Source organism: Monodon monoceros, unplaced genomic scaffold, assembly GCF_005190385.1.
Source record: "Monodon monoceros isolate NGI ecotype Baffin Bay Population unplaced genomic scaffold, NGI_Narwhal_1 Super_Scaffold_1, whole genome shotgun sequence".
Taxonomy (NCBI): domain Eukaryota; kingdom Metazoa; phylum Chordata; class Mammalia; order Artiodactyla; family Monodontidae; genus Monodon; species Monodon monoceros.
The window spans coordinates 60,291,903-60,313,506 of NW_021703765.1; the positions used below are offsets into that span (position 1 = coordinate 60,291,903).

The window sequence follows — 21,604 nt, forward strand, 5'->3', positions numbered from 1 at the left end:
CCTCCCTGCAAAATCCACGTTATCCCTAAAACAGAACAGGAAGCTCTGAAAAAAGAATAAGGGCACACAAAGAACAATGGAGATGTCTTGAAATTTTAAAGCACGATTGCAGCACGGCCTGCGGGCAGCAGCTCCAGGGACTGTGGAGCCCCTGAATTCCTGTGGGAAAATGCCCTCCGAGCTGACTCTGCCCAAACTCAGCCAACAAGCGTGAGGTCAGAGTAAGATGCTTTCAGACTTGTGAGGTGTCTCATGATCTAGTCACAAGGGGCAGATGGCTCCCAATCTCAGAGGCTAAAACAAGCACAAGTCAGTCGCGCCTCGGCGACTTGGCCGGCCCCACGTGGTGGGTCTCTGTGGTCTCGCTGGGCTCTTCAACCCAGCTCCTGGCAGCTGGGGACCCGCTGGGATGACCAGAGCCTCCCTCCCCACAACCTGGTATCTGAGAGCAAGGTCGTGCCCCCCTCCCACCACAGAGGGTCCCCAGAGCAGCAAGACAGTCACAGCCCAACACACAAGCACTGTTCAGGTCTCTGCTGGTAAGACTCCACTGGCCCTATCGAACCCCCAGGCTAGCCCAGAGCCCAGGGTCACATTGCAGAGGGCCAAGGACCCGGGGACAGGAGGGATTTGCGGCTGTTTCCACCACACAGGCACTCGGGTTTCCACCGACCCACCTTTCTGAGGACGCTGCTTGAGGATGTGCTTCCACAGAACAAGGGAGGGAACTGAGAAAGAGGAGGATGTGAGGCAGGGGCTCCAGGAGCAGCGGGGGTGCAGTGGGACAGATAGCACCACACGATGTTGTAGGAAGGGAGGAGAAACCATTGTGGGGCGGGGGCTGGATCTGTTTCCGCATGGGAGGCACGCTCTGCTGTCACTGAAAAGACCCCTAAAGTGGTGAAGAGCAGGCTGGACTCTGGTCCCATCACTGAATAGGCCATGGCCTCGGGCAAGTGTCTTCACACCTCAGTCCCCCGCCTACAGGGAGAGGATAATAATAGTCCTTGCAGGACCATCGAATGTTCAATAAATGATTTTTTTAAAAAAACTTGGAGATACGTTAGGTGAAAAGGCCAGGCTGTAGGATGATCTCTTCTGTGTGAAGAGAGACCATGAGACGTGCGGCCACCTCCAGAAAGGTCTCAGCCACGGGGATCACAGGCTGGGGACAGGGTCACACTGGACACTTCCTGTTGTTTGACTTTGTTCTAACCACATGTCTGCATGATCTGCTGTACATTTTAAGAAAATAGCTGAGGTGGGTGTGGTGGGGACGATGCAGAGGGGGTGACCCCCTGAGGTTACTTGAGGAACAGGGACATGGTGGGAGGGGCCCTGCCAGCCCTGCTCTGACCACCACCCCAGCCCATTATGACCTCCCTGGCCATGCCCAGGCCTTTGTGACAGGTGCCCCTGAGGCACCTGTGAGCCATGACACCCAGAGGGCCCTCAGACTTGTGAGGTGTCTCATGATCTAGCCCCAAGGGGCAGATGGCTCACAGGGCCATCTGTAAGAGGGTGGCAGCTCAGGCCAGGCCAAAGCCTAGACCTGGGGTCAGGAAGGGGTCACAGGGAGGTATGGAGGGGCCGAAAACCCTGGGACCCCGTGGCCACTCCCACCCCCAGTGCCCCCAACCCCCAGCTTTGAGCAGCCATGGAGGATGCCTGGACCCACCCTGCCAGGGGTTTGTAAGGTGGCCCTGCATGGTGCCTCTCAGCTCCACCCACTCAGTGGAGTCTGCCAGGCCTTTCCCAGCCCCGGGGACAGGGGGTGGGGGGCCCAGGGTTGGTGACGAGGTACCTGGGAACTTTATCACAGCTGAAGAGGGAGAGATGCAGCGACAGAGGCCACGAGACCACCCGGCGGGGGTGAGACAAGGACAAGTAGAGACGGGGCTGGGGTGGGGCTGGCCCCTGCACTCAGGCCGAGAGCAGGGGACACCCATGCAGGGGGCGGGGCCCAGCTCAGGGCCCAGACCCTGCCCTTGCCCGCCCCTGACCCCGGGGGCAGGGACCCCGGCCTCGCCCAGGGCAGCCCCCTCCCAGCTCCAGAGCGTGCTCCTGGGGCCTGCAGAGCAGTCCTTTCTCCAGCTGGAGCAGGAGAACCAGAATTTGGTGAGTGCGCTCCCAGCCCTCCCAGGCCCCAAGCCCTCCACCACCGCCCGCTTAGACCTCCTGCCTGCGAAGTGGCTGTTCCCATCTCTCTGCCCCCACCCCCAGAAAAGGCAGAACCAGGACCTGCGGGAGCAGCTGGGGGCCCTCCTGGGGCCGGGGCAGCAGTTCCTGCCCTTGTGCCCGGAGCACTTGAGCTGCACGGCCCTGACCTGGGTGAGTGCGTGGCGGGGTGCAGCCCCAGTAGGACAATGGGAGGCTCTGGGGAGCTCCCTGCCACTCCATGCGCTACCCCCACCCCACTCCTAAGCAGTCCTTGACCACGGATGCTGCTGATGGCCTTGGGGCTGAGCCGGTGGATCCTCTGCAGCCCCTTGAGCAGGCCAGCGCCCGGCCCCTGAAGGACAGGGCCCCTCCGCAGCTGCTGCAGCAGGAGCTGTGCCGGGGAAAAGAGTCCTTCGTGCAGCAGTCCCAGGTGGGCCCTGGAGGCCGGGGGCGTGCGGGGAGGAAGGAGCTGACCACCCGCCAGCCCTCCCTCTGCCCACACTGTGCCTTCCCCCAGAACGAGCTGCAGCAGATCCGACTGTCCTTTGAGAGGAAGAAGATGGCCATCACCGAGGTGCCCACCTGCAAGGGTGGGAGGGGGCGCTGGGGCAGCCACCTGTGACGTGCATCCTGCATGGGTCCTGCTCCTTGGGGCGTGACCCAGCCTCCACCCTTCACCAGGTGTGGGACGGCGTGGCCGAAGTACACATGGCCCTGAACAACCAGGCCACCGGGCTCCTGGTAGGTTCCTAAAGGCAACACACAGAGGATGAGGGGGCTGGGTGGGGGCAGTGGGGTTGGGGGACCAGCTTTACCCTTTCTGCCCCCCAGAACCTCAAGAAGGACATCCGGGGGGTGCTGAACCAGATGAAGGACATCCAGCTGGAGATTCTGGGGTGATGTGCAGGGTTGGGAGCCAGTGGGGCCTGGCTGAGCCGGGATAGGGGTAGGTGTCCAGGTCAGGATGGGGTGGACCAATCCCTGACCCCTCCCCAATTCCCCTGCACCAGACCAGGTGGCGCCAGGCTGAGGCGGGGGGTACATGTGGCGCTGACTGTGCGCTGTCCCCCCCCCACCCCCGCTAGGGAACGGGCCCAGTGCCGCAGCCAGGTCAGGAAGGAGCAGCAGATGGCGTGCATAGGGGTAAGTCCCCCACCCCACCCTCTCCCTGGAGGCCCCGCTTAGGGAGCTGGAGAGGATCCCTGTGACCAGAATCACCCTTGTCCTGGGGGAGAGCAGGAGCTCGCTCTGACTCAGCCCCTCTCCCGCAGAAGGCGCGGCCGCAGCTGGGATGTTCCGAGGGCCTCAAAGGCCAGCTCTGGTAGGTGGCCGTCCGAGCTCAGGGGCAGAGCCCAGTCCCCAGGGACTGTCCCCTGGGCGCCCCCGCCCCCTGACCACAGCCGTCCACAGGCTGCTGGCCCTGAGGTTGCTGCTGGGCGCCCTCCTAGCCTGCACCACCGCCTACGTGTACGTGGTGGACCCCGCGCCCTTCGAGGGGCTGGTGCCGCCCCTGCTGAGCCGCGCAACAGTCTGGAAGCTCCGGACCCTGCTGGGCCCATTCTTGCGCCTTGAGGTAGACGACTTCCTGCCCTTCTAGGCCAGAGGCCCAGCAGCCCCAGCGAGGAGGAAGCAAGGCGGCTGGTGTGGCCCAGGGTGCCCAGCGGCCGTGCCAGCCCCCACCCATGGCACTGCCACGCACCGTCCCAGCCCAGAGCCTTGGAGGAGGGTGGAGGTGGGGTCTGTCCTGAGGGCTGGGCCTGCGACTGGACATATAGTAGTGACACAAGGCCTGTGCACTTGTTTCCATGGAAATGGGGGCGGGGCACAGGAGGCTTTGCCGCCTTCTGAGGCGGATCTTGCAGTGAGGGTCCCTGCCTCATCCCTAGGGTCCCACTTGCAGTGGCGCCCCTGCCTCGTCCCCCAAGCCCCATCCACTGCCAGGGCAGCCTCTCCACAGGACGCCCCCAGACCGCCCTGGCCACCAGAAGGGCTCTGAGCAGAGGGTGTGCAGAAGGGGCTCCACTGAAAGTGAGGCCCTCAGGCCTCATCCCTGGGACTGGCGGACCTCGGAGATCAGGGACCCTTCACATAAGCCTGCGGCTCTGCTGTCCCTTCACATAAGCCACGTCCCTGTCTGGCTGACCACCCCCCTTCCCAAACCAGCCCAGCCACCACCCGTCCCCCGGCTCCTGTTCCCTCCCCACCCCAGGGTCCCTGTCCAGTCCAGCCTCCTGGCACTTCCCAGAGGCTTGGAGGACAGGGGGACCACGCTGGTGGACAGAGCCATGGAGGTAAACACCAAAAATTTTATTTAGTGCATTAAACTGGGGCAGGGCAATACCTTTTAGAACAATAGAGAATAGCTTTGTGGCTGCTCACCCCCAAGTGGGAGAAACAGAGCCGCTGCCCAGGCAGAGGGGACGGCCAGGGCCCAGCCCTGCCCCTGGGAGCGTCCAGGCCCAGCCGGCTGGGGGCTGCAAGGCTGGGGGTGGCAGGGCCCTCTGAGCTCGCCAGGTGCAACATCTCAGAGTGAAGGAGTGAAGACCACCGGGCAGGGCCGGTGGGCTGGGGTCTCCTCCAGCTGGCAGCTCCAGGAGCTTAAGGCATCTGTTCATGTGCTGGGTGCAGGGAGGGGGGAGTGTAGCGACCTGCAGGGGCGACCTGAGACCCCCACCCAGCCCAACCCACAGAGGCCGGGGCTCCCTGGGAGGAAGTGGCATGTAAAGTGCTTGGTCAGGCAGGGGGATCAGGTGATGGTGACACCCGGGAAGGCTGTGCTGGTCCCAGCAGCTCCAGGGCCCCCACCTAGGGTTTCGAACCCTCTGCAGCAGGTGGGGACTTCCTGAGCTGGGAGGGCACAGGGTCACGGGCCCTGGTGGGCTCGGGGTCAGTCAAGGTGCAGCTGGTGGAGAGGGGACGCCCAGCCCACACTCTAGGGTCCGCGGCAGCCTGGTCTCTTGGGCCCCGGAGTCTCCTACTTGGTGTCCCGCTCGGGCCCTGAGAGGCTGGGGAAGAGGCTGGAGGCGGCCAAGTGTAGACGGCACACGGCCCCTCGGGGGGGCGCCCCAGTGGCCGGGCTCCAGGGGACCCGCAGTGACGGGCGGTCCACCGGGAGGCCGAGGTGGCACAGGTGCAGGCCGGGGGGCACCCTGGGCTGGCCACGCCGCCCCCATCCACGGCTGCAGGTACCGATCCGCCCCCTGCGGGTTGCAGCGTCCCGTGAGAGAGAAGCAGAAAGGCGGAGGTCAGCAAGGGGCAGAGCTGCCCGGTTCAGGGTCTGAGGACCCACTGGCCTCCCACGCATGGCCAGCCCCTGCCCCGGTCCCCCAGCCCCTGAAAAGCTGTGGATTCCCGACGCCCCCACCCCGGACACTTGCAGGGGGGACGGGAGATGAGTTCCAGTCCGCGCAGCTGCAGGACGGGCGGGCACTCCCTGCTCCTGGGATCCCGGGGCCCCTGGGGCAACTGCAGTCCCAGCTTCTCTCCAAACGTCCTGTTACTGCCAGGGATGACGCAGACCCAGGGAAACCTCACGCTGGTCAGCCAGAGAACCGCCGGCCAGCCCCCACCCCCCAGGCCTCCAACTTGGCTTAAGTCCACGGAAATGCCCACGCAGAACGTCCACGCCCAGACTATCTGGCACCACCTCTCCCGGAGCCTGACCCCCTCTGCCCCCGCCCGGAGCCCCTGGCCTTGCTCAAGGAAAGGATCGAAATGACTCTTTTTCTTTTTTTAATAAAATTATAGATATATAGATGTAGATATAAAAACATAAAACAGACACAACGCAAGCGGACGCTGCCGTGTGCTTACTCTCGGGTCCCTGGCGCCAGACAAAACTCCGACCCCTCCCCGATGTGCTTTCCACGTGGGTGCCCAGGCTCCAGCAGGGCCTGGACTTTGCATGCCTCGGGTGGGGGTCTCCAGTTTGCAGGGAGGGGACTCGGGGTCGCGTGGGCCCCCTGTGGCGGCATCCGGCCTCCTGTGCCCACTCCCCCTGCCCCCGTCACCTCCCACAAGAGCATAAAGCAAAGATTAAGGCTTCAATTAAAGCGAGTTTCCGGGCAGTGGGGGCAGCGGGGGCCCGAGCGTGAACACATGGGACGTGGCATGGCAGCTCAGCGCACAGACACGGGGACGCGCCCACCAGCTGGGCGAGACGAGACACACGGAGCCAGGACCCCACCCACAGCTGGCTGTCCGTCCGTCTGTCCATTTGTGCACCTGTCCGTCAGAACCCAGAGCAGTCCCGAAGCTGGGTGCCTGTGGGCCGGGCCTGGACTCCCTGCAGAAGAGTGGGCCTTGCCAAGCTACAAGCTTCCAGCGGGTCCCTGAAAGGCAATGGTTAGGAGCAGCTGGGCGGTGGGGCCCTCGGTCTGGGAGGACGGCCAGGGGCCCAGGCCTCTCTGTCCATCTGTGGGCCACAGTGACCCATGTGTAAGGGAAGTGGGTAGGGACTGGCCTGGTGACAACCTGTGCAGTCCACGCCCCCTTGCTGCCCCAGCTCGCGGGAGCAGGGCCACCAACACGCAGATCCTGCAGCCTCATGGCCCTTGGCCCAGCCGTGCCCTGGTGAGCAGATGAGTGGATGCACGGGCTGAGGACGAGGGATAGGCCCGTGGAGGCGTAGTTCTCCTCCCGCGGATGCGTCCACACCAAGCCTGGGCCTCCTCTCCCGGGGTAGAGAAGTTGGGAGGGGGGGCAGCCGCTGTGGGGGGGGGTCCTGGCTCCCATGGCACCATGGCGACGGGTGGCAGTCAGTCCTCACACCGAGATCTCGTATGTGGTCCCACCCACGCCGGACACCTTCTTAACGAGCGTGTGCCGGGCGGGGCTGGCGGAGGGCCCTGGGGGGCCGGTGGCAGGCCCCAAGCGGGCCAGGCCCGGGGACTGCCCATTAAGCTTACTTGGGGGGGTCTTCAGCTGAGGGTGGTCCCTGCATCAAAACAAGCACACACACGCACACACACGGTGAACACGGGACCATGGCAGGACAGGGGCCAGCGGAGGCAAGAGGACAGAGGACACAGACACAGACGGAGCACTGGGCAGCCCCTGCCTCTGACCCTGGACGGTCCCACACGGAAGTGGGTGGGGGAGCAGAACCTGCCAGGGGAGGGCCGTGCTGTCACAGGACAGACAGATGTCAGAATGGCTGCCGTCCCCTCCCAGGCCTCTCGGCACAGACCACAGAACACAGGGAGGCCAGGTGGATGCTGGCCAGGCGAGTCCCTAGACCCTGCCCTGTCCTGGTGCCCTGAGCTGGGAAGCCCAGCAGTGACGATGTGGCCTCTTCCCTGCTCCCTCCAAGGGAAACGAGGGGCTGCCCTTCTGCCCTCCAGCCTGCCCAGCACTGACCAGTAGCATGGACCTCGCTGCCCAGCATTCATGCGGGCAGGAGCCCCTCCCTCCCTGGGCTGCCTCACAGCTGCCCCCTCTGGGCCTGTCACACGCACAACAGGAACCTCCTCGTCAACTGAGCCTGTGCTCACGGCAGCCAGGTGAAGCCCTGGTGAGCAAACGTGCCCAGCAGGTGCTCAGCTCTTGTACTTGGGCCTGGGACCAGCCTGTCCTTCTGAGACTCAGTTTGCCCATCTCTGAGCAGGGAAGCTCTTGCTTCCTGGGGCTGTGTGCCCCCCGAGGGCCAGGACCGTGGTGCCCAGAGTGGTATGTTTTGCTGTGGGAGGAGGGTCACCCAGACCTGGCCTTCTGGACATGGACAGTGGCACCCTCTCTAGAGGAAGAACCCTAGGGTCCCCCACATGCTGGGTCTGTGCCAGCCAGGGGAGAGTGTGGGTGTTGGGCTCAAGATGCAAATTCTCCTGCCCCTGGTCCCAGGACATGCCAAGGCGCCCTTGGAGCCGGGCTACCCTCACACTGGCCGCCAGGATCCTCCAAGGTGGGTGAGGCCCACCCCCCTAGGTAGCCTCAGGCCTCCTGGGCAGCCCCCATGTGCTTGGCCAAGAGGCCCTGCAGGCAGCCAGCCACCTGCCCTGTGCCCGGCAGCTGACCGCACCCTGAGCACCCACCTCTGCACAGACAGCGAGGGCGGCGGTTCTGGGAGCTCCGCTTGGATGAAGGCGACGGCTTTGGGGCCCACGTAGGAGGGCGAGCGGGGAGTGCTAGGTGGGGACGGAGGGACCTGGCGCACGGGCGACCTGTGCGAGCCGCTGGCAGGCCGGGCCCCTGGGGCGCCACTGTTGGCCAGGTCTGCCTGCAGGGAGGAAGAGGAGGTCCGCGGCGCTCGGCTCACGGCGCTGGACAGCGAGGACAGCGACGCCTGCAGTGCGGGGTTGCGGGCGCCCCCGAAGCCGGGCCCGGCCACCAGGTCGTCCCTGGAGCTGCAGCGCAGCGCGGGGCCGCGGGGGCCCTCGGACAGCACGCTGGCCTGCTGCAGGCTATAGGAGCTGGGTGCGTCGTAGACGCCCGAGTCGCCAAAGAGCGAGTCAGCCTGAGAGCGCAGCAGCCGCTCACGCTCCTCCCTGTCCTTGCGCTCCTGGATGGAGGCCATGATGGTCCTGGACAGGTTGTCGTAGCGCACAGGCGAGGGCTCCCGAGGCCGCAGGCCCAGCACGGGGCTGAAGCTGCGGGGCGGGGGCCGTGGTGGGTCGCCCGCTGCCCCCGCGTGCAGGTAGGGCGAGCGGTAGCTAGCTGTGCCAGCTGAGGGGTGGGCCGGGCACGTGTGGCCCCCAGGAGAGCCAGGGTTCAGCAGGCTGTCGTAGGACAGGCTGCCGTTGCGGTTGGGCAGTGCGTGGGGGGCAAAGAGGCCACGGTGGGGTGTGGGGGGCCCACCCTCAGAGCGCAGGGGCTGCAGGGCCACGTGGTCCCCGCCCCGCCGGCTGGCGGCTTTGAGGCTCAGGGAGCGCAAGGCGCCTGAGAAGGTGTCAGCAGCACTGAGTGGTGGGGATGGCGGGTAGGCCGCATGCAGGCCACTGGGCGGGTAGTCAGGGACGTCCAGGCTGGGCTCGGATGCAAAGTCCAGGCTGTGGATGCTGTCCTCCCCCAGCGTCAGGGAGTCAGTGCCTGTGACCTGCAGGGGGAGATGGCGCACATCCATCTTGGCCCACCCACCGTGCCCTGCCCGCTCACCAGGTGCTCTGTGCCCACTAGGAAGTTGCAATCCCGGTGGCATCAGGGATGGCGGCAGGTGCAACCGACGAGCTGTTCCCAGAAGCTCTCTATCCCCTGCGCCCCACGGAGGGAAGCGGGGACAGGGTGGAGCAGAGTGGGGGGCCCCAGTATCTCTCCAGGGAAGGCTGTGCATCTGCTCCAGCCCAACTCCCCAGGGAGAGGAAGGGGCCTTGGGGCAGCCTTGGGATCAGGACCTCAAAGAGGCTTAATAACCACACAGTGACCCAGGGCCTCTCCCAGGCAGCCCACAGCTGAGGGTCTGGGCGGGTAGTGCAAAGCAGACAGCAGGGCAGTGCCCTCAGAGCCCAGCAACCCAGGGGGTAGCCACAGTGACAGAGAGGAGCCTTTTTGATTCTCCGTGATTCCAGGCACACAGACTTGGACTGGGACAAGAGCCTGCAGAACCTCAAAACCCAGAAGGCGCATGGGTGGGGACAAATGTGGCCTCAGGGCACTTGGCCAACCAGCCGGACCCTTCATGGGATCCAGGACAATCCCAGGAAGGAGGCAACCCACCTAAGCCCCCTCATTCCAAGAAGGGCCACCGGACACTGGCCAGGGAGGCCCAGACTCACTGCCCTGACCAGCAGGCCCCAGAGGCAGGGTCAGGAAGGATATCAGTCCTGGAGGGAGTTCCCTGGGAGAGAGGGGCTGGTCCAAGTGTGCTGGCTCAGCCATGGGCCTGCCCTCTGGTGGCACGAAGGAGGCAGGCAGCCTGGGAACCTCAGGGGTCTGGGTGTCTGCTCAGGCCGCCCGCTGCTCCACGTGAACGCAGAGAATAAATGTGCTTCCTCAAACAATCTCAAATTCCTCTGAAGCCTTCCCGAGGGCCCTGAGGACCTTACAGAGTGACTAATTGTGGAATTCCAGGCATCCTGGCACACAGTGCCCCCGGGGGCAGCGCCTAGAGCCAGCAGGCAACACTGGCCAAGGGCCGGGTGTCTAGGGCTGCCTGCGCCAGCCCCTCCCAGGACACCTGGCCCTGCTCCCCTCTACCAGCCCCAGCTGGGATGCCCACACCCTCTGCGACCCAGGCGGGTCTTTCAGGGGTGAGACCTGGGGCGTGGCCTCTGATAGGATTCCTTGGGAAGTGGCCTCCAGGGTGTGGCGAAGTCTGGAGGCGGGGCTCTGGAGCTTCCCGGGCGGGGCCTCTTGGGTGGAGCCTGCGGGGCGGGACCTCGGGACCTCTGGGCAGGGCCAGGCCTCCTCACCTGCTCGCCCGGCCCACAGAAGGGCGCCTTGGTACCCGTGGAAAAGGCGGGCCGGAACTTGTACATGGCGGGTGTCGGGGGGCTGGTCCTCTGCGCCGACAGGGCGCTCTCTGGGGAAGATGGACCACTGTCAGACTGGGATCAGTCTGTGCCCCTCCCTCCGTTTGGCCGCCCCCGCCTCACCAGCACTGCCGGGGCGTGGGGTCTGCAGGTCGCTGCCAAATGTGCCAGCCTCCGCCTTGGGGGGCAGCGGCGGCCCCAGGTCCAGCGGCTTCTCATCCAGCCGGTCCAGGCTGCCCTTGGACTGGGAGGGGGCGCAGTCAGTGGTGTGTAGGGTACAGGCCACGGGCAGGGCTTAACTGGGGACTCCATCCTGAGGCCTGGGACCTAGACCCCTCCCCCATTCCACCCAGTCCTTCCCCCTTCTACTTTCAGGCCCCTCCAACCTGACCACTTCCCACCTCACCCCATCCCTTACCCCACCCCTGGGCCCCCACCTTGCTGTGGCCCAGGCCAGCCTTCAGCCCGTTGTCACTAAGCTTGACCTTGAGTGGTGCGGCTCGCTCCAGGAGCTCCGGCCGAAGGAAGGGCGGCTTCAGGCGAGCAGCGAGCGGCAGCCGGGGCGGCTCCACCACATACCTGCACCAGGGCCAGAGGGGTCAGTGGCCAGGGCAACCTGGCCTGAATGCATGCCAAGGGCAGGACCCCACCTGCCAAAAGCAGAAGTGGATCAGGCTGAGGGCCCATGGCTGCCCACCCCAAACCCCGAGGAGGCCCACTGGACACCCGCCGGGCCTCACCGGGGCGCCAGGGGGCTGCACAGCACGTGCTCCACGTTCCCATAGCAGCCGCGGGTGAAGGGGTTCACACCCCCACGGAACTTCCCCGTAACCTGTGGACATGGGACCCCTCAGCCAGCCTGGCCAGCCAGGGTCTGGCCAAGGAGGGCAGGGGGACAGGCAGGGACAGCAGGGGTTCCACAGAGGTGAGTTAGGCAGGGTTAGCCCAGGGGTGCCCCCAACCCAGGTCACCAGGGTCTGCCCCTGCTGTGGAATTTCTGGGCTCTGATTCACTGGTGGCTGCAGTGCCCACAGATGGGGGCAAGGAGGGGGACAGGGCAGGTGAGACCCCACATGCCAAACCCCACCTGGGGTCTCCAGGGCCAGAGCTTCCCCTACCCATCAGCCGAGGGCCCCGGCCCTGCCCTGCCCCACCCCACCCCAGTCCCTGTGCAGCCCTGGCTCCTCGCTCAGCCCATCGGGGACCCTCCCATGCCCAACCCCATCACTGCATGGCCCCACCCAGGGTCTGCACCTGCTCATTGGTGGTGCGGCCCCGAGTGACCAGCACCACGTGGAAGCCAGTGAGGCCGATGACAGGGATGAAGAAGAGGCCGGCCACACACATGACGGCCATGCTGGCCCGTTAAGGCCAACGGCCGTGGGTGAGGATGGAGCAGGCACCTGTGGACAGACTACCCGCCCCTCCCCACCGCCCACTCAGGGAAGGAGACCCACTCCCTGGGGACTTCTGGGCTGCCGACCCACCCCTCCAAGCCTCGACTTCCCCTGTGAGAAGCGTCCCCGGTCCACACCGCCTTTGTGGTCAGGCCAAGGATACGTGATGGTGGTGTGCGCAGCGCCCAGCCCCTCGGCGTGGTTCAGCACGTAGACCAGGCCGAAGGCTACGACGCCCACCATGTGCGCACTGAGCGACAGCAGGAACAGGAAGAAGTAGCGGTAGTTGCGGCGCCCAATGCAGTTGTTGACCCAGGGGCAGTGGTGGTCGAAGTCCTGGGCAGGAACAGCGCGTCAGGGCACACGGCGGGCAGGGGAGGAGGGCGTGGGCTGGGGGCGGGGCAGGCGGTCACCTCCACGCAGTTGTCGCAGACGCTGCAGTGGGAGCAGCGCGGCGGGCGGTAGAAGTGGCAGGTGGCGCACCATTTCATACGGACCTGGATGCCCCGCACATCCACGTTCTTGTACAGCGGGGCCCGGAAGTCATCCTCCTTATCCTCGTCCTCATCCGCTGTGGGCCGGGGGCAGCATGAAAGTGACTTCCCTGGCAGGAGAGCCCCTCTCTAGCCAGCCCTTCCCACCCACCCCCCACACCGCCCCCAGCCAGGCTCTCTTTTGTCAGCCACTCACACTCTAGCAAAAGTCAGCCAGATGAGCTGCCCCAGCACAGGGCCCTACCTCGGGGGAAGACGCCAGGGTCCATGAAGGTGGCCATGCTGAAGTTGGCCAGCACAAAGAGGAAGAGGATGCCATTGTAGACAGGAACGGCTGGGGACACAGCTCGTGTCAACCATGGGCACCTGTGTTGGACAGCAGTGCAGAGCTGGGTCTGGGGGTGTGGCAGGTGTGTGGGGAGGTGACGCGGGGCAGAGGAATTAGGCTTGGCCACACGCGTGCAGCGCTCAGCATGGCAGTCAGGGAGACCACTGTTGCCACGGGCCCACTGCTTCTCTGCTCAACCCTCAGGGGCTGTGCACAGGCTCCGTGTGTGCCAGCCCTGACCCAGACACCCCTGAGCACCTGTTAGGAGCTCAACCCCCAGTTGAGCAGACTGAGGCTCAGAGAGGCCCATAGGCCACAGCCAAGCCGCGTCCTCCTGCCCCAGCTGGGAATCGTTCCGGGTCCCCTGCCCTCGATGGGGAGATACAGACAGGAGGTGGGAGCCCAGGATGGGAAAGGAGCTGGCTCTGCCCATGTGCTCTGACGGGTAGAGGCCAGTGACCTGCCGGGCAGCTCAGGCCAGTCCTGGGCCTCACCCAGACCTGTCCCCAGCTTGGCAGGGTCCTGTTGCCAGGGAGATTCTGGGGTGTGGTGTGGGGAGCCCCAATCCTCGGTCGGTAAATGCGTGGGGGGTTCTGCCCTGCTTTTCCCTGAGGGGTGCAGTCTCAGGGCCTGGGACCTGGGTGCATCCCCACCCAGGCTGCCTCTTCTTTTTAGTTTGTCACCTTACTCTCCATAGGGCAGTGCAGAATATTTGGAGACTCTAAAAGCATGGCGCCTCCCACCCCTCCGCCATCTCTCATCACCCCTCGCCACTTGGCTCCAAGGCTGCCCCCTCTTCCATGAAGCCTTCTCAGACTGATGGCTCCCTGCAAAGGTCTCACACGCCTCCCTGGTGGACACTCTGGCACAGAGAGCATCTTCCTCAGGCCTCGCAGGACCTGACCAGAGCGCCCCCTCACTGGAGACTCGCCAGTCCTCAGGCACATGGCCTGTGACCCCCTGCCCCAACTCTGTGGTGGGTTTCTGCCCACTAGGCTACTACGAAGCCCCTCTGGCTTCAGGCTCACCATCTCTCCCATGGCTGCTGTGATAAGCAGGGGGCACCCAGTGGGTCTGCTTCCCTCCCCGCACTCAGGCCCTCTGTGTAGCTGGGGGGCTGGTGGGGATCCCCTACACCAGACCTGACCATGTGGACAGGGCATTGTGGCCACCTGCAGAGTGAGTCGTGCCCGTGGCCCTGCCCGCCCCCATGGCATACGCCGGCCACACTGGTGCCCACGCCTGCCTTGGCCAGGAGCCAGCCCTGCCACCCCAGCAACCACCTCCATGGTAGCGGAACTTCTCTATTTTTAGTGGAAAGCAAGAGGCTATTTAAAGATTCCGCTCCCACGGCAGGCAGCACACTCGGCAGGCTGGGAGCCATGAGTTGCCCCTACCTCTTCTCCAGAACCCGCCGTGGAAGTGATGCATAGTCTGAGGACACGGGGTCCTCTGCCAGGAGGCCTTCCTCCACCACCCCTGCCCAGGCGGCCCAGAGCAGATACCTTCCATACTCCCCACCCCTGCACGCTGGAGCCTGGCGTGCAGACAGCGCTCAATGTATGTTTGTGACCTCAGATCCAATGTCATTTGGCAGGATGACGGTGGGTCCCTGATGCATGGTCTGCCCAAATGGGCGGGAGGGGGCTAGGAGCCCAGATGCCGGTTAAGACAGGTGAGAGAGAGCCAGGCACAGCCAGAACCTGGGAGAGGTGGGCACCGCGGACCCACCCTGGTGCTGCGAGCCAGCTCCCCACGCGCCTGCTGGGAGGGCTGACCATGTAGTCTGTGCAAAAGGAAAACGTGGCTCTCAGGCACCTGCACTGTCGCACATTGGGAGCCAGCCTGCTCTCGAGAGGAAGGAACCGGCCGAGAACGGACAGACATGCAGACACGAAGTGCAGCAGGCAGGCGGGCGCTGAAGGCGGGAGGACGTGGGACGGGGGCCGAGCGCGGCCCTTCATCATTGCCCTCCAAGTTTTACCGGCGGATGTTGAGAGCCCACTGCCCACCGGCCTGCTCAGTGAACCATGCATCCCACCCTTCAGGCTGGGGGGCGGCGCTTCTGTCATCCCCATTTTACAATCAAGGGTATCTGAGGGCTTGTCACCCAAGGCAGGGACTGAACCCCCGCCCCGGAGGCCCACATTGTTTTGTCCTCCCTGGGCCTTGATGACCCTGAGTGACACGGTTGGGGCTGGGGAGAGCAGCAGCTGCAAGGTGATGGAGTAACGCTTGCAATGAGGCTCTAGACGGCCTCTACCCAGGGTGGACACTACACACCCACTGCATGCGTGGGCAGCACATACCGGGGAGGGCAGGGTGGGGCTTTAGCCGGTGCTGGGCAAGTCTGGGAGGGCACGGGTTCTCTGACTGGGACCTGAGCCACTGCACCCTCCACTCACCACCTCCAGCCCCCCAGGCTTCACTCAGACCCAGGATCAGGCACTGGCACGCATTCTGTCCCCCCATCCTCGCCCCAGGGGCCTCTACCCCCAGGCTGTGCCATAAGAGGGGCTGAGGCCTGGGTCATGCCCAACAAGGACTGGCTCACTAGCCAATGCTGCCAGGGCCCAGGAACGGCTAAGTAGGGGAGAAGACAAAAGAACACACGCACATCCACATGAACATGCAGGGACCCATGCATGCACACGTGTGTAGCACACATGCAGACACACACAATGCTCCAGGCGTACATGTGTGGATACTGCACAAGCATGCATACACACACGCACATGTGATCAACACAAAAGGCACGTGTGTGCTGACGTGTGTATGGATATGCACACTCGTGCACACAATGGCACATTTGTACCCTCATTCACACACAAACACAGATGCAGACTTGCCCCTCCTCCACTGACCCACACACCCCAGCCCTCTCTGGACATCTCTCAGCTCCCTGTGGGCTGGGTAAGTGTGAGGATGTGTGAGGACACACGAGCTCCGTGGGCGAGGCCTGGCAGGCAGCACTGCTCCGGCCGCCTGAGTCTGTGCCAGGCTCCAGGAGCACCTCTCTGCCCTCAGGGATGACACCCCACTCCCCTCCCAGGGAATGGTGTGTTCCAGGCTCGCCCTGCCAGGCAGGGGTTGTACACTGCCCACTGGTGGCAGACACACTGCAGGCCCCTCTCCCGGGCCGGCCCCCCTCCTGAGCCCCCACCACGGCCCCACCTGGGCCGGCGGGAGACACCGCCCAGCAGAATGGGGCTCTGCAGCGTAGCATGCCGCCTCGGCTAAGTGCAGAATGGAAAATTTTAACTCAGACGTTTTCACTTAAATCAGGTTCTTCATTATCATTGACTAATGAAGCTCACACACGGGACACCCAGAACCAGAGGGTCTGCGGCTACTCTGCCTGGTCCAGCCAGGCAGGGCCTCTGGCCACATGCACCCACCCTACAGACACCCAAGCGGATGGGGAAACTGAAGCTCAGGGGACCAGGGGTACACACAGCAAGTCCTGGCAGGGGGCTAACACCAAGTGTCCCCCTCCCCATATGGTCCCTGCCAGCGGCTCCATCCACCTAGGCCCGCCGCAGGCTGGCTTGGTCTTGGACTGGAACTCTCACTGTCCTAGGCTGGGCCTTGTGGCTGACTGGGCCTTTAAGCATAGGGAGGGCTCAGGCCCATCCTGGGGACCTGCCATGACATCCCAGAAGTCAGCCCACTGGCCCCAGACAGAGACAAGACAGCCCAGTGTGGGCCCCAGGCATGGGTATCCCACCAAGCAGCCCTGGTCCTCTGATGTTCACAGGGTCTCTGTCGTTCCGTAAGGTGGCTCCAGGAGGAGGAAGGGGAAGGGGCAGAGACCTGGCCTCAGCACTCTCGGACACCTCCCAGCACCTGACCCGGCCTGACACTGAGCCTTCTGGGGTCCAGGGGGACAGAACTGTACCAAGAACCCAGGAAGGCTTCCTGGAGGAGGAGGGCCACCAGGAACCTACCCTGAGGCATGCTACCCATCCTCGTGGGGGGACACCCCCAGCTCTGGGCCTCCTCCCCACACCCCAGCCTTTCCTGGTGACATGTCTGAATGTCCTGCTGGCCGAGCCCCTCAGAGAGCTGGCCCAAGGGAGGGGTCTTTGGTCCTCTAGGCCTGGGCTCCCCACCCTGAGTGACACCCGGAGCTGCTGCCTACGTGGACCTGTCTCAAAGGGGCAACTCATATTTACTGAGTATAGAGCGGGGGCCGGGGACCACTCAGCTTCCAGTGAAGTCCAAGGAGCAGAGCAGACAGAATCCTGTGGGGCCCCGAGGGCAGGGTAGGAAGGGCCCAGGAGCAGGTGTCTGAGTCTGCAGTGGGCCTGGGATCAGAAACAGGGCAGAGGTGTGGGTACCGGGGTGACGAGAGGCCTGTCCCAAGAAGGGGACTGCTTGGCCCCCTGCTTACCCGGAATCAGCCCACTGTGGGTGGTGTCATTGGGCCTGGGCTACCCAGCAGACCCCCTCAGGAACTACAACGCCAGCAGAACTGGGCTGGGCGCCAGCCAGGGTCCTCAATGGCCATTCAGCCAAGGAATGTGGCTGTGGGGTGCAGGGATCCCTGTTCCAGGGGGCGAGTGAGGGTCCCTTGGCAAGATGATTGCTGCACCTGGACGCCGGCTAGCACCCCTGCACTTCCATCTTCCGCATGGTCTCTCAGGCAGAGTGAGTCACTCAGGGCAGGATGCAGGGCACACCTGTGCTGCCCTGAGGCAACCCCGAACCTCTCAGCGCTGGATCACTGAACCCAGAACCCAGAACCCCAGCAGTGAGAGCAGAGGGAGGGTAGGCAGCCTCCATGCCCAGCCCCTGGGGCAGGTCGAGTTCACAGGACAGTAAGGACCCTCTGAGATCAAGGGAAGGCTCAGGACAAGCACCCTTCAGGGGGCCTGTGTGCACCTAAGGGGAGAGGAGGTGGGTGAGCTCCCTGGGGTGGGGTTGATCTCAGTTGCTTGTTGAACTTTTTCCCAGCGTTTCACAAGTTCTCATCAGAGAACACATATTCCTTTTAAAGTCAGGACAAATGCTGAATTGCATTTGGGGAGTGAGAAACCAGAACCAGCACGTGGAGGCCAGGCTGCAGGGAAGCAGGGCCCAGACTCCCGCAAGACCCCTGCCCAGGCCCCACCCTCCAGAAGCCTCAGCGGGACGCATCCCACTTCGGCCCGCACCCGCTGCCCACAGCCTCATAGCCAGCAGCATCTGAGTGACAAGAACAAGTCTGCTCGCCAAAGCCAGAAATAAGCCTGTCCACACAGGCCTTTTTTAAACACGCTGTTGGCAGCCTGTGGTGCCCACCCAGCCCAGCCTCCAGGTCGGGGCTCGCCTACCTCCAAGGTGCCCAATGCAGCCTTCCATCCTTGTGCTGCTGCCCTCGCCCCGGCTAAGGTGAAAGGGTACCCGGCTGGCTTCTGCCCACCCCCGCCTTGGAACAGATGCCCCACTGGCTGCGGCCACCCCAAGCCTCAGGTCCCCAGGAAGGCTAGAGTGGTTGTTACTCTGGTGACCTGGCTGTGTCCCAGCCTGGGACTTGTGGCAGGAGGTGGTCGCAGACCTGCATGGCTGAAGCCTGGGGTCCCCAACCCTTCCCTGTGCCTGAGGAGCCCTGGGGAGGGGGGTGGCACAACAATGCAGAGGGAACTGTGGTCAGCGCCTGCCCTGGTCTGCATGGGCCCGGGACCTACCTGCCCTCTGCCTCAAGGGTCCCAGTGCCCACTGAGGCCAGTGTCCCTGGGTGTGGCCTGACCTGGGCCCTCCAGCTGTGACCACTGGACCTTCCTGAGAAGGAGGTCAAGAGAAGGCAGAGGGCACTGCCAGGCCAGCGTCGGCGGTGGCCATGGGGCAGGCACGTGGCGGCCGGGCCAGGCCACACCTACGCGGGAACTTGGCTCTGGCCTGGGGCCGGACGGCTGGGAGGGCACTCAAGAGTCGTCCTTGGCTCCTAGCAAGGAGGGCTGGTGGCTCTGGGCGGCCCCCCTCCCCTCGTGGGGAGGGCAGGGCTGCAGCCACACCCTGGGTAGCCCCCGCACGCACTCCCTTGCCCGGGACGGCGCCTCGCACCCAGGGCCTGCCCGGTATGCTCACAGGGTGGCCATCGGACACCGGTGTCCTCACACCCAGGTCTCACCTGTCCCTGACACCCCAGGAAGGGCACGCTCGTGGCATCATCCTTGGCCCAGAGTGGGGTCTCACATTGCCCACGGCCCTGGTGCCCCCACCCAGCCCGGCCCGCCAGCCCAACCCCGGCCCTGGTCTCACCAGGCCGCGTCCACCGCTGTGCGCAGCCCTGCCCCTTCTGGCCCCAGCGCCGCGGCCGACTCACGTGAACACGAAGAACAGGGTGCTGGAGCCGACCAGCAGTGCGGCCGCCGTGGCCACCGGGATGTACTTGGCGGGTTTGAGGCGCGTCCCGGGGCTGCGGGGCATCCTGGGCACCGCGCCGCCGCATCCCTCCCCGGAGCCGGGCGGGCGGGGCCGGCTGGACGGGCAGGACCCAGGCAGCAGCGGTGGCAGCAGAGGAAATCCCACCTCCCGGGCGGCGGCGGAGACAGCGTGCTGATGTCAGCGCGCCCCTTAAGGTGGACCAGCGGTGAGGGGCCGTGGGGCCGGGCGGGGCCCCCTCGCGACAGCCGGCCCCTCCCACCTGCCGGGCCTGCAACCTCCCTCCTCCTCTTCCTCCTCCCTCTGAGCTCGGGGCAGAGCCGGCGGCGGACCTTCCCGCAGCGGGGCCTCTCCTCCAACTCCAGGCTGGGAGCCCGTGACCCTCAGAGGGCATGCGGCCGCCGCACACCTGAGGTCTTGCCCACCGGGGTACACACGGTGACCGCCAGGCCTCCTGTCCCCAGCCCAGAGGCCGCGGCGCTGGAGCATGTAGGTCCCTTCCGGGTCCCTGTTTGCACAGATCTTTCCCTAAACACCTCGGAGCTCTTCCTGGAGGGCCAGGCCCCTCCCATCTGGAGCAACACCCTGCCTGCCCCACCCCACCCGCAGCATTTATGAGGGTGGGGGATTGTGACACTGCAGGGGCACCTTGGTTGTTTATCCCCTGCCCACCTCACAGCCCTTGAGCCACAGGGCCAGCGGGCAGGGTAAGGAGGGCAGGTCTGCTGGTCCCTCTGCATCCCAGCCCAGGCTGCAGGCCTCCCAGGACCGAAAGGAGTGCCCCTCAGGAAGGGCCGGGCACCCTGCCCGTGCCTGGGATAGGCCCGCGGGCGGGCCCACCTCCTGCAGGAAATCCCACCCCGCCAGCACCGCCACTGCTGTCGCTTAAGGTGGACCAGCAGCCTCGCAGCGCTGGGCCGCGCGTGGGCAGACCACAACCTCCACAGTGAGGACCGGTCCCTGGGTCCTCTGTTCTGAAACCAAGACCCATCTGCCCCCTCCCCACGTCAGAATCCATGTGGGGCCCTCGCCCTCCCTGGCCCTGGCCATCTGCTTCTCTACAGCCAGAACCCCCGCGCAGGCCAGCGGCCACCTCCTCGGGCCACCTCCTTGGGCCACACTGCACAGGCCCTGGGACTCCTCAGACTGGAAGACCCCACCTCGCCTTAAGGTCCTAGCCCAGCAGGCAGGGCCGTGAGCTGTTAGAAAGGAACCTGGGCTTGGGGGCCAGAACAGAGGCATTAATGCAGCTGCTGGACAGCAGAGGTGGTAATGGGCTTCCTCCCACCACCCCAGTTACAGCCTCTGCCCATCGGGGAGCCCACCCACCCCAGGAGGCCCAGGGCCCAGAGGTGAGCGGAGAGCAGACACCTCCTTGCTCTGCCCGGGCTGCCTCAGCCTCTGGTGGCCTCAGGGCCTGAGGACACACTGTAGCCCTCCGCCACCCCCTGGGCCTGGCTGGCCCTGGCTCCGGCTCTTCTGTGGCCCGCACACGGAGGCCCCCAGAGGGCCTCCAGGTCTGTGAGGGGTGAGAGCTGTGCAGTGAGCACCTGTCGCTGGGCGTGGGCAGGAAGGGCACGTGTCCCCCTTGAAGAGGTCCCTGCCGACTGCCTGGGCAGAGGGGTCCCGGGTGGGGCGGACCCAGTGAGGCCATGGCCCAGGTGTCCTCTCCTGAGCACAGCAGAGAGTGCCTGAGCTGCAGGCCAGGGGACTGACCTGGAACAGAGTGGCCATTTCGCGCCCCACCCCCACCCCATCACACACCCTAGCCTCAGGGAGTCCACCTGGACATACACTGGCTGGGGGCTCAGAGGAGCCCCCACAGTGTCCCTGATCGTCCTGGCTGTCACACCTTGCAGTGCAGCCTGGTCACAGCCTGGCTGTGCCCCAGCCACCCTGAGGGGCCACCCCGCTCAGGGTTCCCCCCTTGGAGACACATCTCCTCACCCAAGAGGAGGGAAGTCAGTCTGGCGTTTTACAGCAAGTGGGATTCACCATGTACTACAGCCCAAAGCAGAGACGTTCCACGTCCCTTCTCTGCTGGCAGGGGTGTCTGACCACCCTTCCCTGGAGGACCACGGCCCAGCACCAGCCTTTCCGGTCAATGCATCGTGACCTCCACCAGCATCACGACTGAAATGGGGAGGTGCAAAAGCTTCCACGTCCCTCCCTGGGCCTCCCTGGGAGGCAAGGACCACCACAGGTGCCTGGTGGGCAAGCGAGGGCTTGGGATGCCAGCACGTGACCAAGGCCAGTGGTCTTCAGTTTGGCTTCCTTTGGAGGTGCCTCCACCAGAGATGCCAAGGAAGTGAGGTTTAAATGGGACACAGGGAAGACAGGCCAGGGCCGGGCCATGATGGAAGCCTCTGATAGATGCTCCAGGGTCGGCTCCTGCCAGGCTCCTTCCCCTCCCCTGTGGGAGCTCCTCCGAGCCCGGGTGGTCTCCCGGGACACAGG

At 64.9% G+C, this 21,604-nt stretch overlaps 2 protein-coding genes across 5 annotated transcripts; one reads left to right on the forward strand and one right to left on the reverse strand.

Annotated features, from left to right (window-relative positions):
- Positions 1 to 1,581: 1,581 nt before the first annotated feature.
- On the forward strand, positions 1,582 to 3,757 carry CCDC188 (coiled-coil domain containing 188). The gene is made up of 9 exons (XM_029221059.1): positions 1,582 to 2,118; positions 2,224 to 2,331; positions 2,486 to 2,590; positions 2,678 to 2,734; positions 2,842 to 2,901; positions 2,992 to 3,056; positions 3,246 to 3,303; positions 3,432 to 3,481; positions 3,571 to 3,757. The coding sequence occupies exons 1-9, from the start codon at positions 1,582 to 1,584 to the stop codon at positions 3,755 to 3,757; spliced, it is 1,227 nt and encodes a 408-aa protein (XP_029076892.1).
- Positions 3,758 to 4,490: 733 nt separating this feature from the next.
- Positions 4,491 to 19,528, reverse strand: ZDHHC8 (zinc finger DHHC-type containing 8). 4 transcript variants are annotated; one of them, XM_029231501.1, is made up of 11 exons: positions 19,089 to 19,528; positions 12,698 to 12,819; positions 12,457 to 12,530; positions 12,123 to 12,295; positions 11,817 to 11,919; positions 11,303 to 11,394; positions 11,000 to 11,141; positions 10,686 to 10,806; positions 10,503 to 10,612; positions 8,190 to 9,190; positions 4,491 to 5,360 (listed from the first exon to the last, which is right to left on the reverse strand). In XM_029231501.1, exons 1-11 carry the CDS (start codon positions 19,190 to 19,192, stop codon positions 5,135 to 5,137), a joined length of 2,268 nt encoding a protein of 755 aa, XP_029087334.1. In that variant the 5' UTR covers positions 19,193 to 19,528; the 3' UTR covers positions 4,491 to 5,134. The 4 variants fall into 4 exon arrangements, with proteins under 4 accessions (XP_029087334.1, XP_029087314.1, XP_029087320.1 ...); XM_029231481.1 differs by having other exon boundaries at positions 12,373 to 12,530; XM_029231495.1 differs by lacking the exon at positions 4,491 to 5,360 and adding an exon at positions 5,598 to 7,096 and having other exon boundaries at positions 12,373 to 12,530.
- Positions 19,529 to 21,604: the final 2,076 nt, after the last annotated feature.